The sequence below is a fragment of the Mobula birostris genome, chromosome 20, assembly GCF_030028105.1.
Source record: "Mobula birostris isolate sMobBir1 chromosome 20, sMobBir1.hap1, whole genome shotgun sequence".
Classification (NCBI taxonomy): Eukaryota; Metazoa; Chordata; class Chondrichthyes; order Myliobatiformes; family Myliobatidae; genus Mobula; species Mobula birostris.
This window is the reverse complement of record NC_092389.1, coordinates 1,416,980-1,431,247: the sequence shown is the minus strand read 5'-3', so window position 1 is coordinate 1,431,247 and position 14,268 is coordinate 1,416,980. Positions and strand designations below refer to the sequence as shown.

General features: G+C 43.8%; 2 protein-coding genes across 17 annotated transcripts in view; one reads left to right on the top strand and one right to left on the bottom strand.

Moving 5' to 3' along the window:
- Positions 1 to 14,268, bottom strand: part of LOC140212728 (palmitoyl-protein thioesterase ABHD10, mitochondrial-like) — a 137,163-nt gene that overhangs the window by 15,502 nt on the left and 107,393 nt on the right. For 2 of the 10 annotated variants that reach the window (XM_072283857.1, XM_072283861.1), the window contains one exon: positions 1,557 to 1,719. The exons of 6 other annotated variants lie outside the window; for them this stretch is intronic. In XM_072283857.1, the coding sequence (XP_072139958.1) occupies positions 1,561 to 1,719 (159 nt within the window). In that variant the 3' untranslated portion in view covers positions 1,557 to 1,560. Of the gene's footprint in view, positions 1 to 1,556; positions 1,720 to 2,926; positions 3,629 to 14,268 lie in introns of those variants that run through there. 2 more of the 10 variants (XM_072283860.1, XM_072283859.1) reach the window with 2 other exon arrangements.
- sidt2 (SID1 transmembrane family, member 2) overlaps positions 1 to 14,268 on the top strand; it is a 95,629-nt gene that overhangs the window by 72,769 nt on the left and 8,592 nt on the right. For 5 of the 7 annotated variants that reach the window (XM_072283834.1, XM_072283836.1, XM_072283833.1 and 2 more), the window contains 8 exons: positions 2,502 to 2,625; positions 5,741 to 5,858; positions 7,524 to 7,660; positions 8,359 to 8,467; positions 9,422 to 9,498; positions 10,790 to 10,836; positions 11,739 to 11,844; positions 12,208 to 12,318. In XM_072283834.1, the coding sequence (XP_072139935.1) occupies positions 2,502 to 2,625; positions 5,741 to 5,858; positions 7,524 to 7,660; positions 8,359 to 8,467; positions 9,422 to 9,498; positions 10,790 to 10,836; positions 11,739 to 11,844; positions 12,208 to 12,318 (829 nt within the window). Of the gene's footprint in view, positions 1 to 2,501; positions 2,626 to 5,740; positions 5,859 to 7,523; positions 7,661 to 8,358; positions 8,468 to 9,421; positions 9,499 to 10,789; positions 10,837 to 11,738; positions 11,845 to 12,207; positions 12,319 to 14,268 lie in introns of those variants that run through there. The other 2 variants (XM_072283837.1, XM_072283838.1) reach the window with 2 other exon arrangements.

Genomic DNA, 14,268 nt, shown 5'->3' with positions numbered 1-14,268 from the left:
TTTCTGCAATAGATGGCACAGCCTCCACAGAGCCCTGATCTCAACATCACCAGGCTGTCTGGGATTACCTGGAGAGACAGAAGCAAGTGAGGCAGCCAGCTTCTGCAGAACTGTGGCAAGTTCTCCAGGATGCTTGGAACAACCTGCCAACTGATTTTCTTATTAACCTGCATGACAGTGAACCTTAGAGAATTGAGGCAGTTTCAAAGGTAAAGGGCAGTCACAACAAATATTGATTTGATTTGCTGTTTACTGCTCTTTATAGTAAATTCTTGGATATTTAGAAATTTCATTTTTATTTTTGAAAGCACATTGGCTTTATAAATTTTTTTTTACATGTGCCTAAGACTTACAAAGTACTGTATATAGGTGATTATGTAAAACTACAAGAAAAATAATTCTCTATCACTATCGAACAGAGCCCAGGTTTAACATGAGAAGTAAGTTTTTCCAAGGGAATACAAGAACACTTCCATTTCAGAGTTCATTGCTGGTTATAGTGGTCGTCAAAAGATGAGCACGTTAGAAGTCCATGCTGACCATCAAGTACCCATTTCTACTAATCCTGCTTCCTAGCATGTATGTTGGTGATCCAAATGAACATCTAGGTCATGTTCAGTGTCCATCTCCACCATCTTATCCAGCAGTACACTCTAAACACCAAGTACCCTTGCAAACCCTGGAAGCTGCTTACTCCTCGCCTTAAACTCGGGCTCTCTGGTTTTAAACCATGAATGTATAAACCACCAGGTTCAGGGACAGTTATTACCCTATAACCATCAGGCTCCTCAACCAACATGGATAACTTCACTCACCTCACCACAGAACTGATTCCATAGCCTATTGACTTGCTTTCATGTTCTCAGTATTATTCATTGCACAGTTTGCCTTTTTTTTTTTTGCAAATTGGTTGTTTGTCAGTCTTTGTGTGTAGTTTTTCATTGATTCTGTTGTGTTTCTCTGATCTACTGTGGATGCCTGCAAGAAAATTGATCCCACACATTTGTGACACACATGTTCTTTGATAATAAATTCACTTTGAAGTTTTTGAACTTGGATAGTTAAATTCTTGGGTCAAGAACAGATCCAATATAATGTCCCATTCATGACTCCACACAGTTACCTGAACCCCAGTATGGTGGAGGAGTTTACTCCGGCAATAATGTTCACAAGTGGGATGTGGCAAAGGGGATCCAGGTCAGCAGTTAGCACCCAAAGCAGAGGACCCTTATTAAAGTGGTAGTGCATCACCTGACGAAACCACTGTAGTTTGCTTGGGTACGTGTCCAAGCATGGTATATGAATTTGGAGTTGATGGAATTTCCAGTTTAACTGCTGTTATGGAGTCATATGGGTGTGGAATCAGGCCCTTTGTCCAACTGGGTCTGTGCCAGCCATCAGCCGCCCAGTTACACTAACCCCCATTTTATTCTCCCCAAGTTTCATTCAGTTCTACCCAGATTCTACTGCTCGTCTGTTGAGACCCTCCATTGGTCAGGGTCAACCGTGGATGTTGCATCCTAGCTATCTATGTGATACATGAGCCAGGGCAGTACCTCTTCACGCAGCCGATGAACCCAAAGGAACGGCAGAGACGGATGTACTTTGGCACCAGCAGCATAGCAGGAGTTGCCAGTCAGTGTTGAACTCAACGCAGGACTGTCTTGGGAACTCCAGCTCCAGATTTCCTCCTGAAGCCTTCCCTATGAGTGGGTACAGCTGCAAGGCAGAGGAGGTTTGAGATCAGGGTTTCCCTTCTAGATGAACTGCCAACACAGCTGGTAAGTCCCATCTGCCCAAAGTGGCTGGTTTTAAGGCACCAGTAACCTGCCTTTGTCCCATCTCCTATCAGTAGAAACTGTTCCACCGGGCTTAGTAGCTAAGCCACACATGAAGGCCAGGAGCTGGACTTCGGTGTCAGAAGCTATCTGAGATGCATGCCATTGGGAGCATTTAATAGGTAGTGGGAGCTTATCCCCCCTACACCTCACAACTCTCACCCCCATCCCCTGTCCCAGTTATGACACCATGCATACCTTTAGGGGAACACAAAACCCAGAAAAAACCCTGCATTTTTTTTTAAATTTAGAGATACAGCACGGTAGCCGTGCCTTCTGGCCCAGGGTGCCCATGTCGTCCAATCACACTGCTGTGACCTATTACCCTACTAACCCATATGTAGAAATGCACACGGTCACGGTGAGAACGTGCAAACACCTTACAGACTGCAACAGGAATTGAACCTGAGGCACCGGGGCTGTACTAACTGTGATGCCCTTTTAGGAGAAGGGACAAACTACCCAGACAGCGCTGGAGGGTGAAATTGAACCCAGGCTGCTGGAGCAGAAAGGTAGCAGGCCTTTTAGCTGGGCTTGTACCGTCCATTGTTCGTGGTGCGTATGTGAAACTGTAGTGTGGAAATTATCCACATACATTCTGTTGGTTCATCATTTTCTCCTGCTTGCCCAATTGGAGTTGATAATCTCCTCTTCCACCAACAGTGCATTTAACAACATCCTGAGTAACCTTGGATACCTGATGCTGGGACTGCTTTTCCTGCTGATTGTCCTGCAACGTGAGATTCTGCACAAACGAGCCCTGATGCGGAATGACGTCTATGCTCTGGTACAAATCCAGCCAACTCTTTTCTGTGTGTTTCGTTACTGATTGATCTTTAACAGGGCTGCAGTAAACGAACAGTTTTGGGATGATGTTGGTGTTGGAGAACCACAAGGCTGTGTTCAACCACCTTTCAATTAATGAAATTGTGCTGTGCCACATTATCATCAAACGATGTTTGTAACGGCTTTGCATAAATGAAAATGTACCTGTGTACATTATGGGGATAAAAAGATGAGGTGAAGCCATTGGGATTTGGTGTTAAAAATGTATTGGCATAGTACCTAAGACACATCTGAGTTCTTTCAATTTATTTATTTTATTTTTATTTAGAGATACAGCATGGTGACAGGTCCTTCTGGGCCAGTGAGCCCACTCCAGCCAATTACACCCACGTGACCAATTAACCTACTAACCCGTACATCTCTGGAATGTGGGAGGAAACTGGAGCACCCAGAGGAAACCCACACTTTCCTGGGGAGAGCATGCAAACTCCTTACAGACAGCAGTGGGAGTCGAATCTGGGTTGCTGGGGCTAAATGCTATGCTACCGTGCTGTCCCACTTAATGCTCTGGGTGATGTGGGTTTGATCCTGGTCACAGGTCTGTGTGCTTGTTATCCCTGTGAACCCCTGGGTACTCCAGTTTGATCCCACACCTCAGTGATATGCTGGTAGTTTAATTATCCACTGTATGCTGAGTGGCCACTTTATTAGGTACACCTGTACACTTGTTTGTTAATGCAAATATCTAATCAGCCAATCATGTGGCAGCAACTCAATGCATAAAAGCATGCAGACATGGTCAAGAGGTTCAGTTGCTGTTCAGACCAAATGTCAGAATAGAGAAGAAATGCGATCTCAGTGACTTTGACTGTGGAATGATTGTTGGTGCCAGACGAGGTTGTTTCAGTATCTCAGAAACTGCAGATCTCCTGGGATTTTCCCGCACAACATTCTCTAGAGTTTACAGAGAATGATACAAAAAAAACATCCAGTGAGCGGCAGATCTGTGGATGAAAATGCCTTATTAATGAGAGAGGTCAGAGGAGAATGACCAGACTGGTTCAAGGTGACATTAACTCAAATAACCACGTGTTACAACAGTGGTGTGCAGAAGAGCATCTCTGAATGCAAAACGTGTCGAACCTTGAACTGGGTGGGCTACTTGCTGGCCACTGAATGTATATTACACCTCAGTTTTGGTAAATGGCAAAAAGACTTGAAGGGGAGTTTATGCATATATCATTGAGTCATACAGCATGGAACAGACCCTTTAACCCAACTGGTCCATGCCAACCAAGATATCTTGATGAGCTAGCCCCATTTGCTTGCATTTGTCCCATTTCTCTTACCGTCCATGTCCCTGTCCAAATGTCTCCTCAACATTGTACCTACCACTACCGCTTCCTCTGGCAGTGAGAAGGAATCGCAAGGGAATGAACAGAGGAAATTAGAACACTTGAGATTGCTCTGTTGTGTACTGGATTGGACTTCAGTCTGCCTCCTCATAAATAATGGCTGTGAGCTTAACGTCAATTGGAACTTGAACAAGAAAGAGGTTTTAAGCAAGTGCAGGAACTAGGAAAGGACAAGAGGCTATAAGACCATAAGATATAGGAGCAGATTAGGCCATTTAGCCCATTGAATCTGCTCTGCCATTTCATCATGGCTGATCCAGTTTCCTCTTAGCCTCAATCTCTTGCTTCCCACACACCCCCATATCCCTTCATGCCCTGACCGATCAAGAATCTACCAACCTCTGCCTTAAATATACATAAAGATTTGGCCTCCACAGCTGCCTGTGGCCAAGAATTCCACAGATTCACCACTCTCCGGCTAAATAAATTCCTCATCTCCATTCTAAAAGGACGCCCATTCATTCTGAGGCTGTGTCCTCTGGTCTTAGACTCTCCCACCATAGGGAACATCTTCCCCACATGCACTCTATCAAGGCCTTTCACCATTCGATAGTTTTCAATGAGGAGGAGAAAAAAAACAATTACAACAGTAAAGAAGGGATTAAGCAAACACCAGAGCTGGTGCAAGCATCTGCCATCTGTGATAGAGGGAGAGTGGTTCGAAACACAAGAGAATCTGCAGATGCTGCAAATCTTGCACAACATGCACAAAATGCTGGAGGAACTCAGTAGGTCAGGCAGCATCTGTGGAAAAGAGTAAACAGTTGATGCCTCAGGCCAAGCATCCTGATGCTGGAGCTTGGCCCGAAATGTCAACTGTTTATTCTCCTCCATAGCTGCTGCCTGACCTGCTGAGTGCTTATAAAATTGCTGGTGACAAATGGTGATGTTTTGATCTTAACTTCCATTGAGCTTTGAGGCGATAAAGAGTGTGTTGTGGAGTATTAAACCAGTAGGCAGCCCAAGGCTGAGGTTCTGCAGGTAAGTAGTGCAAAAGAAGAGCAGAAATAGTGAGGTAGTGTTCATGGGTTGGTTCATTATCCATTTAGAAATCTGATGGTGGAGAGGAAGAAGCTGTTCCTAAAACATTGACTGTGGGTCTTCAGGTTCCTGTACCTCCTCCCTAATGGTGGCAATGAGAAGAGTGGTGGGGCTCTTTAATGATGGATGCTGTCTTTTAGATGCATTGCCTTTTGAAGAGGCCCTCAGTGAAGGGGAGGCTGGTGCCCATGATGGAGCTGGCTGAGTTTACAACTTTCTGCAGCTTTTTCCAATCCTGTGCAGCGGCCCCTCTGTACTAGACAGTGATGTAGCAGTTAGAATGCTCCCCATGGTACATCTGTAGAAATTTGCAAGTGTGTTTGGTGACAGACCAAATCTTTTCAAATTCCAAATGAAATATTGAAATGCAGGAGCGGGTTGGAAGGGAAATAGAGAATGTTTGAGCACTGATTCATTTCAGGGCTAGTGAAGGGACCAGAATTGCTCAAGTGCAGATACCTCTGAGATACACAGATCTCCAAGGGTTATAGAGTTAACCCTTAGAGTCAATGGAGGAACAACAACAATGCCATGGGAAATTGGACAATGTGGGATTGAACCTGATCTTGGGGGCAACAGGTATTAGTCATTCAGAGTCAAGTAGTCAGTGGCAGCAGTTTATTACATTTCAATCAGTATTTTATCCCTCTGCCCTTGTAGGAGTGTGGAATTCCGAAGCACTTTGGATTATTTTACGCAATGGGAACTGCGCTCATGATGGAAGGTCTCCTCAGTGCCTGTTACCATGTGTGCCCGAACTACACCAATTTCCAGTTTGGTGAGTCTACTTGTCACATCCAAGGACAATGATCAATGGGTCTAGGATCTGGGATTGGGCTCAGGCCATTCCATAGTTGAAGCCTATTCAAACTGCAAAAATGTCGAGCAGTTCAACAGCACGAGATGCAGAAATAAAACAAACCTGCTGCTGGGGAACTCACTGGGTCAAAGTTCAAAGTAAATTTATGTATATGTCACTATATACAACCCTGAGATTCACTTGCAGGCATTCATAAAGAAATACAATGGAATCAATGAAAAATTGCACACAAAAATATTGACAAACAATTGATGTGCAAAAGAAGGCAAACTGTGCAACTACAAATAAAGAATAACAGTGAGAACATGAGTTGTAGAGTCATTGTAAGTGAGCCCATAGGTGAGTGAAGTTATCCACACTGGTTCAGGAGCCTGATGGTCAGGCTGAATGTTTAGAAGCAAAGGAATAGTTGACATTTCAGATTGAGACACCACATCAGAACAGCTGCTTGACCCACTGGCTCCCTCCAGTCGTTAATTGTTTGCTCCAGTCACATAAACATTATTCTGGATCAGTGGTAATCTCAAGGTGCTTTAAGAGCAGAACACATTGGAGGGAGTCACTGAGAGAGAAAAGACAGCAAGGAGGCTTCAGTAGGAGTATGAAGAATCAATCTGACTGCTCTCAAACCTCCTCAGGTCCACAAGAAATAATGCCTTGCCATTTAGACAACAAATGTTTTATTATTTCGGGCGGCACGGTAGCACAACACTTCACAGGTCAATTCCTGCCACTGTCTGTAAGGCGTTTGTACTGTGCGCTCTCCCCGTGACCATGTGGGTTTCCTTTGGGTGCTCTGGTTTCCTCCCACAGTCCAAAGATGTACTGGTTAGTCATACGACATACGTTGCATCTTATGGAGCCGACTTAATGAGCCAAATGGCCTGATTCTGTTCCTATGTCTTGTGCTGTAGCAGCTTAATTGGTTACATGGGTGTAATTGGGTAGCGTGGGTTCGTTGGGCCAGAAAGGCCTGAGGCCTGTTACCGTGCTGTATCTCCAAAATAAATGGTGTGTGCATGTAGGGATCAAAATCCAAAGATGGTCTCAAAGCAGAAATAGTTTTCACACCAGTGACAAACTACTTAGTAGTTGATCTATCCCTGTTTTAACTCCTTTAGACCAAACCAATTATACAGTTGCTCATACAACCTGAAGAGCTAACTCCACAGATGCTGACCATCTCCAGCATTCTTTTTCTTTCAGATTTATAACATCTGCAGTCTTTCACTTTTCAGTAACTGGGGAGAAGTCAGATTCAACCTCCCAGTGAAATTGGAGTTGATTTCCCACTTCTAGCATAATCACTGAACTTCTATAGAAAAATAATTCCAATAATCGGGTTGTTCCTTACTGTCCCCTGCACTCAGAGGGTTTTTTGAGGACAAAAGTGACTACAGATGCTGGAACCTGGGGGAGCTCAGCAGGTCAGGTAACATCTGTGGAGGCAATGGGATGGTTGATGTTCTGGGTCATGACCCTGCATCAGAACCAGAGGAATTTTTGATTGTTCCCAATTCAGTGTCAGTTTGGTTCTGACAATGGCCATTGTACAGGCTCATTTTAAGTATTGATGGAGGAACCTTGTCCCCGTTCTGATGCCTCGTTCTGTTTGGTGCACAGACACGTCGTTCATGTACATGATAGCTGGCCTCTGTATGCTGAAACTCTACCAGAAGCGCCACCCAGACATTAATGCCAGTGCCTACTCTGCCTACGCCAGCCTTGCCTTGGTCATATTCATCTCCGTATTGGGAGTGGTGAGTTCAGCTTCTCTTTGAAATACTCTTCTGGTTAAAGGAAACAAACTTGTTCATAACGGCTGTAATGTCATGAGAATGAAGTTCAATTTATTGTCATAGTTACATAGGGTATAAATGCCATGAAATTCAGCTTTTTGCAGATAATTATAAGGGCAAGACAAGTTAGCATAAACCTAAATTAACACATAAGTAACTTCCACAAAAATAAGTAACAAGATAAACATAATGACAATAGTGCAAGAAATTACAGCACCAATGACCTGGGTTCAAATCCCACCGCTGCCTGTAAGGAGTTTGTATGTTCTCCCCATGACCGCGTGGGTTTCCTCCCACAGTCCAAAGACATGTGGGTTAGTAGGTTAATTGGTCACATGGGGTAATTGGGTGGCGCGGCTTGTTAGGCCAGAAGGGCCTGTCACCGTTCCATATGCCTAAGTAAAAATAAATGTCCTCTGACCAGTGCTGAAAGAACTTACCAAGTAAGTCAGCATCTATGGAGAGGAATAAACAGATGACAACAGGATTGATGAAGTCTTGGCCTGAAACATTGGCTGTTTATTCCCCTCCGTAGATGCTGCCTGACCTGTTGAGTTCCTCTAGCATTTTGTGTGTGTTACTCTGAATTTCCAGCATCTGCAGAATCTCTTGTGTTTATGATCCCGATTTTTTTTTTTTTTGTCCTCCTTTCTCTCCAGGTCTTTGGAAAGGATTACATTGTATTCTGGGCTGTTTTCTCCTTTATTCACATCCTTTCAACGCTTCTGCTCAGTATCCAGCTCTATTACGTGGGCCGCTGGAAACTGGGTAAGTTCTCTGCGGCAGTTCCATCTCCCTGCTTATTTGGTGTTCTTGACTAACGTCTTGGGCTTGCTTCCAAAGCTGTACACCTTGGACCTCCATCTCACAGCAGCCACGGCTGTGAAGAAGGGATTGCATTTCTAATGCACCGTTCACATTCCAAATGACAGCACTGTTGAATTAGTCTTTCCCTGGCTTGGGAGTGGGAGCCCATTGCAGGCATTGTCCTTCCTCAGTTTTGTTCAGGATATTTATGTATTTGTGGCAGCTATAACCTGTAGACTTGGTGGTTCCTCACTGCACACAAACAGCTCTTTCATGGAGAGAGTTAGGAGCACCAAGTTTCTTGGAGTGCACATAATGGACAATCTCACCTGGTCCCTCAACACCACTTCCTTAGTCAAGAAAGTACAGCAGCATCTCCACTTCCTGAGGAGGTTGAGGCAAGTGAGGCTCCTCTCCTCCCCCCCCCCCGCCCCCATTCTAAGCAGTCTTTACAGGAGCTCCATCGAGAGTGTCCTCACCAGCTGCATTTTGCTGATTTTCTGTCTGCCCTTTCTGAGAGTCTCACTGCACACTGCATCGACTTGTATACCAACTGCCCCATCCTCAGCCCTATCACTCTCATTCCCATCCTCTTGCCTACTATCTGATAGCAAGGGACAAAATTGGCCCATTTGAAGATCAGTGTGGTCATTTGTGTGTGGAGCCAAAAGAGATGGCAGTGAGTTGAAATGGATTTTTTTGCTGGGAGATGGGCACAGAATCTATTGCCTCTATGTCTCTCAACTCTTCTAATGCCTAAACAGCAGGTCAACAATGGCTGTAACTATCCCCCACCCTATCCAACACAGTCTGTTAGCCCCAACTCCCAGCAATGATGAAGTCCTGCCATGAACTGATTCTCCCCAGCTTCTGGCATCGGAGAGCATTTTAAATGGTGCATCTTTTCTTTTGCAGATGCAGGAATATTCAGAAGGATAATTCATGTAATTTATACTGACCATGTCAGACAGTGCAGTGGTCCTGCCTACATAGTAAGTGCTCCTTTGTTGCTTCACAGTCTACAGCCAAGACATTTTTTTTAAAGATTAGGTTTATTTGTCACATGTACATTGAAACATCCGGTGAAATGCGTTGTTTGCGTCAATGAACAACACACAGGCCGAGGAAGTGCTGGGAACAGTCCGCAAGTGTTGCCATGCTTCTGACACCAACATAGCGGGCCCACAACTCATTAACCCTAACCTGCACATCTTTTGGAATGTGGGAGGTAACCAGAGCATGCTGGGAAAACCTACAGGGAGAACTCCTTACAGACAACGGCAGGAATTGAACCCTGATCCAGATTGCTGGCACTGTAAAGCATTACACTAACTGCTACACTACTGCCGAGTTCTGACATTGGTAGTGTTCTTCAAGTATTTCCCCATGGTTTTTAATTCCTGGTCTGTCCCTCTGATTCTATCATTTCTACACCTCTGACTCCCAACCTGAGCCCTCTTTTAGCCAGTGTGTGGTAACTTTCCTGACATGATGTTTCAACACAAACATATTAAATAATTAACTACAGTTTCACCTGCTATATTTTAACATTTGGAATATAGTCATTTGGAATATTTACAGAATAACATATTTACAATGGCAGCACATCCCAATTAGCAGAATCCCTTTGAATTTTCAATATTGGTGTTTGTTCCTAAAGCCAAGCATGCAAAATATAATCTGTTTTACTGACCCTCGCTCTCACACTCACTCTCGCACACACAAAATGCTGGAGGAACTCAGCAGGTCAGGCAGCATCTATGGAAATGAATGAACAGTTGACGTTTCAGGTTGAGACCCTTCACCTACTCCCTTCAGACTCCCCATTTGTTCAAGTTCCACATGAATTTACAACTAACTAGAATGTTAATTGACAGAACAGGTGACTGAATTGTGTATTGAGTGGCGGGGATACACATTTAACAATGTGCTAATAGCAGGAGCATTCAGCTATTGTCTTCCCTTGTGTAGACAGAGATGTCCCACACCCAGTAATTGGTTTCACTAACCACCACAAAACATCAGTTCAAAGTTAAATTGTGTACAGTAAGGTTTTATTTCTGAAGACTGGTTCTCATTTTAGTCAATCCATAATTTCATAACTAGAATGACCCCCAACTCTCTCCCAGCCATGTCCAGTGTTGTGATTGTGTGGAAGCAAATAAACACTAAATATGATCATGATTCACGATAATGTTGTGTGCTCTGATTCACTGACTTGTGGCAGTCATGTCGGCTTCTTTTGGACATGTTCTATTAAAGTCCTCTGCTTTCTGCTCTCAGGATCGAATGGTGTTGCTGATCATGGGGAACATTGTGAATTGGTCATTGTGAGTACTTGACAGCTCCACCTCTACCAGTACATGTCTGTCCCTCCTGTCATCTTGCAGCTCTCAGACCGTCTAGCCCATTCCTTTTGGGGGTGGGGGGGGACAGAGACTGAAGATATCATGATATTCGTTGAGTACCTGGTTGGGTCAGGTGCCTGGAAATTAGATTAGGCAGCATCAGGTTGCTACGGTTGTGATTTAATTCCTTAAGAAAGTTTTTTAAAACTTAACTGTAAATCACAAACTTGCAGTGTGTGTGATGGTTCTGTTTCTCTTCTGGGTGTGGAGCATAATGCAGAAGAATGTGGGCGTGCCTAAACATCACACTCTGGGTACAGTGTTGTCAAGTGATACCTCTTCTGTAAATTACATTGATGGCCTACAGGTGTACAGCTCAGAGCAGAGCTCTCTGAGCCATAACCTGCCAGCTGATATGAATCTGACCCAGGGAGGTCCCCTTTAAGTAATTGATATAAAGATGAAGATTTGTTTTATTTATCAAAGGTTCAAAAGTTAATTTATTATCAAGGTATACAACTCTGAAATCCTTCTTCTCCAGATAGCCACGAAACCAAGAAAGAAAAGATCATCAACCCCCAAATCCCCTTCCCCTGCACACAAAAAAACGAGAAAGATCAGGCGAAAAATACAGAATACAAAAATAAACATAAGACTGCGGGGAGGAAACAATTCACATCCAAAATGCAGAAAACCTGGGCTATATTCTCCCTGGATCATGGTTTATAATTAGTTTTCTGGGCTCTGGACGGCAAACATCAATGTAATTGTGTGAGAACACTGTGCAAACCTTGGGGAGACTGTTGTTCAACAGGTTGTGTTTTGAGTTGCCCCTCCTAGTTTAATGCAGTACGAGCTAAATTGATCTGCCTGTTGTTTTTCAGAGCTGCGTATGGGCTTATTCTGAGACCCAAAGATTTTGCCTCTTATCTGCTGGCAATTGGGATCTGCAACTTGCTGCTGTATTTTGCTTTTTACATCATCATGAAGGTAAGAGTACAACTCTTTATAAACACTCTATTAACTTCTGAGAGCTCAGAAAGAAGCCATTCAGCCCCAGGAATCTGTTCCAAAGGGTTATGCTCCACAGAAGTCTCCATTCACCACCTGTTCTTCATCCAACTCCTTTTGCACTGCTCAGTTATTTATCTTTGTGTATATGTATCGTAACTTCGAGAATGTTTTGTGTATTGCTCTGTGCTGTTGCCCCAAAATAACAGATTCCACAATGTATGTCAGGGCTAAATCAGATTCTGCTTTGTTAGTGAGGCATTGTGTGTGGACAGTCAATGAAGGGGAGGGGAGGCAGGATTTTGGTGTGATTTAATGACTGTTTGCTGTTTGTGCCCCCAGTTGAGGAGTGGTGAGCAGATCAGACCGATTCCACTGATCTGCATTATCTGCACAGCTGTGGTCTGGGGTTTTGCTCTCTTTTTCTTCTTTCAAGGTCTCAGCACGTGGCAGGTAAGACCATTGTTATCAAACCAGTGGACTGAGATTCAGTCTGCCACTTATTCAATAGCACCCTGAAATGGTTTCTTCTTCCACCTATGTCGATCCTGTTAACGCCACAACCTTCCTTTAGCCAGAGATCACCTGACCCATCGAATTAGAACATAGAAACACAGAAAACCTACAGCACAATACAGGCCCTTTGGCCCACAAAGCTGTGCCAAACATGTACTTACTTTAGAAATTACCTAGAGTTACCCATAGCCCTCTTTTTTTTCTAAGATCCATGTACCTATCCAGGAGTCTCTTAAAAGATCCTATCGTATCCACCTCCACCACCGTTGCTGGCAGCCCATTCCACGCACTCACCACTCTCTGCATTTAAAAAAAAAACTTACCCCTGACATCTCCTCTGTACCTACTTCCAAGCACCTTAAAACTGTGCCCTCTTGTGGCAGCCATTTCAGCCCCGGGAAAAAGCCTCTGACTATCCACACGATCAATGCCTCTTATTATCTTATACACCTCTATCAGGTCACCTCTCATCCTAGCAATTGTTGGTCTGTGAGTTTTATGTCAGTGGTGGATAAATTGATGGAAAGTATTCTTAGGGATGGTATATATAATTATCTGGATAGACAGGGTCTGATTAGGAACAGTCAACATGGATTTGTGCGTGGAAGGTCATGTTTGACAAATCTTATTGAATTTTTTGATGAGGTTACTAGGAAAGTTGACGAGGGTAAAGTGGTGCATGTTGTCTATATGGACTTCAGTAAGGCCTTTGACAAGATTCCACACGGAAGGTTAGTTAGGAAGGTTCAATCGTTAGGCATTAATATCGAAGTAGTAAAATGGATTCAGCAGTGGCTGGATGGGAGACGCCAGAGAGTAGTGGTGGATAACTGTGTGTCAGATTGGAGGCCGGTGACTAGTGGTGTGCCTCAGGGATCTGTACTGGGTCCAATATTGTTTGTCATATATATTAATGATCTGGATGATGGGGTGGTAAATTGGATGAGTAAGTATGCAGATGATACTAAGATAGGTGGAGTTGTGGATAATGAAGTAGGTTTTCAAAGCTTGCAGAGACATTTAGTCTGGTTAGAAGAGTGGGCTGAAAGACGGCAGATGGAGTTTAATGCTGATAACTGTGAGGTGCTACATTTTGGTAGGACTAATCAAAATAGGACATACATGGTAAATGGTAGGGCATTGAAGAACAGAGGGGATCTAGGAATAATGGTACATAGTTTCCTGATGGTGGAATCTCATGTGGATAGGGTGGTGAAGAAAGCTTTTGGTATGCTGGCCTTTATAAATCAGAGCATTGGGTATAGGAGTTGGGATGTAATGTTGAAATTGTACAAGGCATTGGTGAGGCCAAATTTGGAGTATTGTGTACTGTTCTGGTCACTGAATTATAGGAAAGATGTCAACCAAATAGAGAGAGTACAGAGAAGATTTACTAGAATATTGCCTGGGTTTCATCACCTAAGTTACAGAGAAAGGTTGAACAAGTTAGGTCTTTATTCTTTGGAGTGTAGAAGGTTGAGGGGGGACTTGATAGAGGTGTTTAAAATTATGATGGGGATAGATGGAGTTGACGTGGATAGGCTTTTTCCATTGAGAGTGGGAGAGATTCAAACAAAAGGACATGAGTTGAGAGTTAAAGGGCAAAAGTTTAGGGGTAACATGAGGGGGATCTTCTTTACTCAGAGAGTGGTAGCTGTGTGGAACGAGCTTCCAGCAGAAGTGGTTGAGGCAGGTTCGATGTTGTCATTTAAAGTTAAATTGGATAGCTATATGGACAGGAAAGGAATGGAGGGTTATGGGCTGAGTGCAGGTCGGTGGGACTAGGTGAGAGAAGAGTTCGGCACGAACTAGAAGGGCCGAGATGGCCTGTTTCCGTGCTGTAATTGTTATATGGTTACGTGGTTATATAAGGTCGTTGTGAGAATT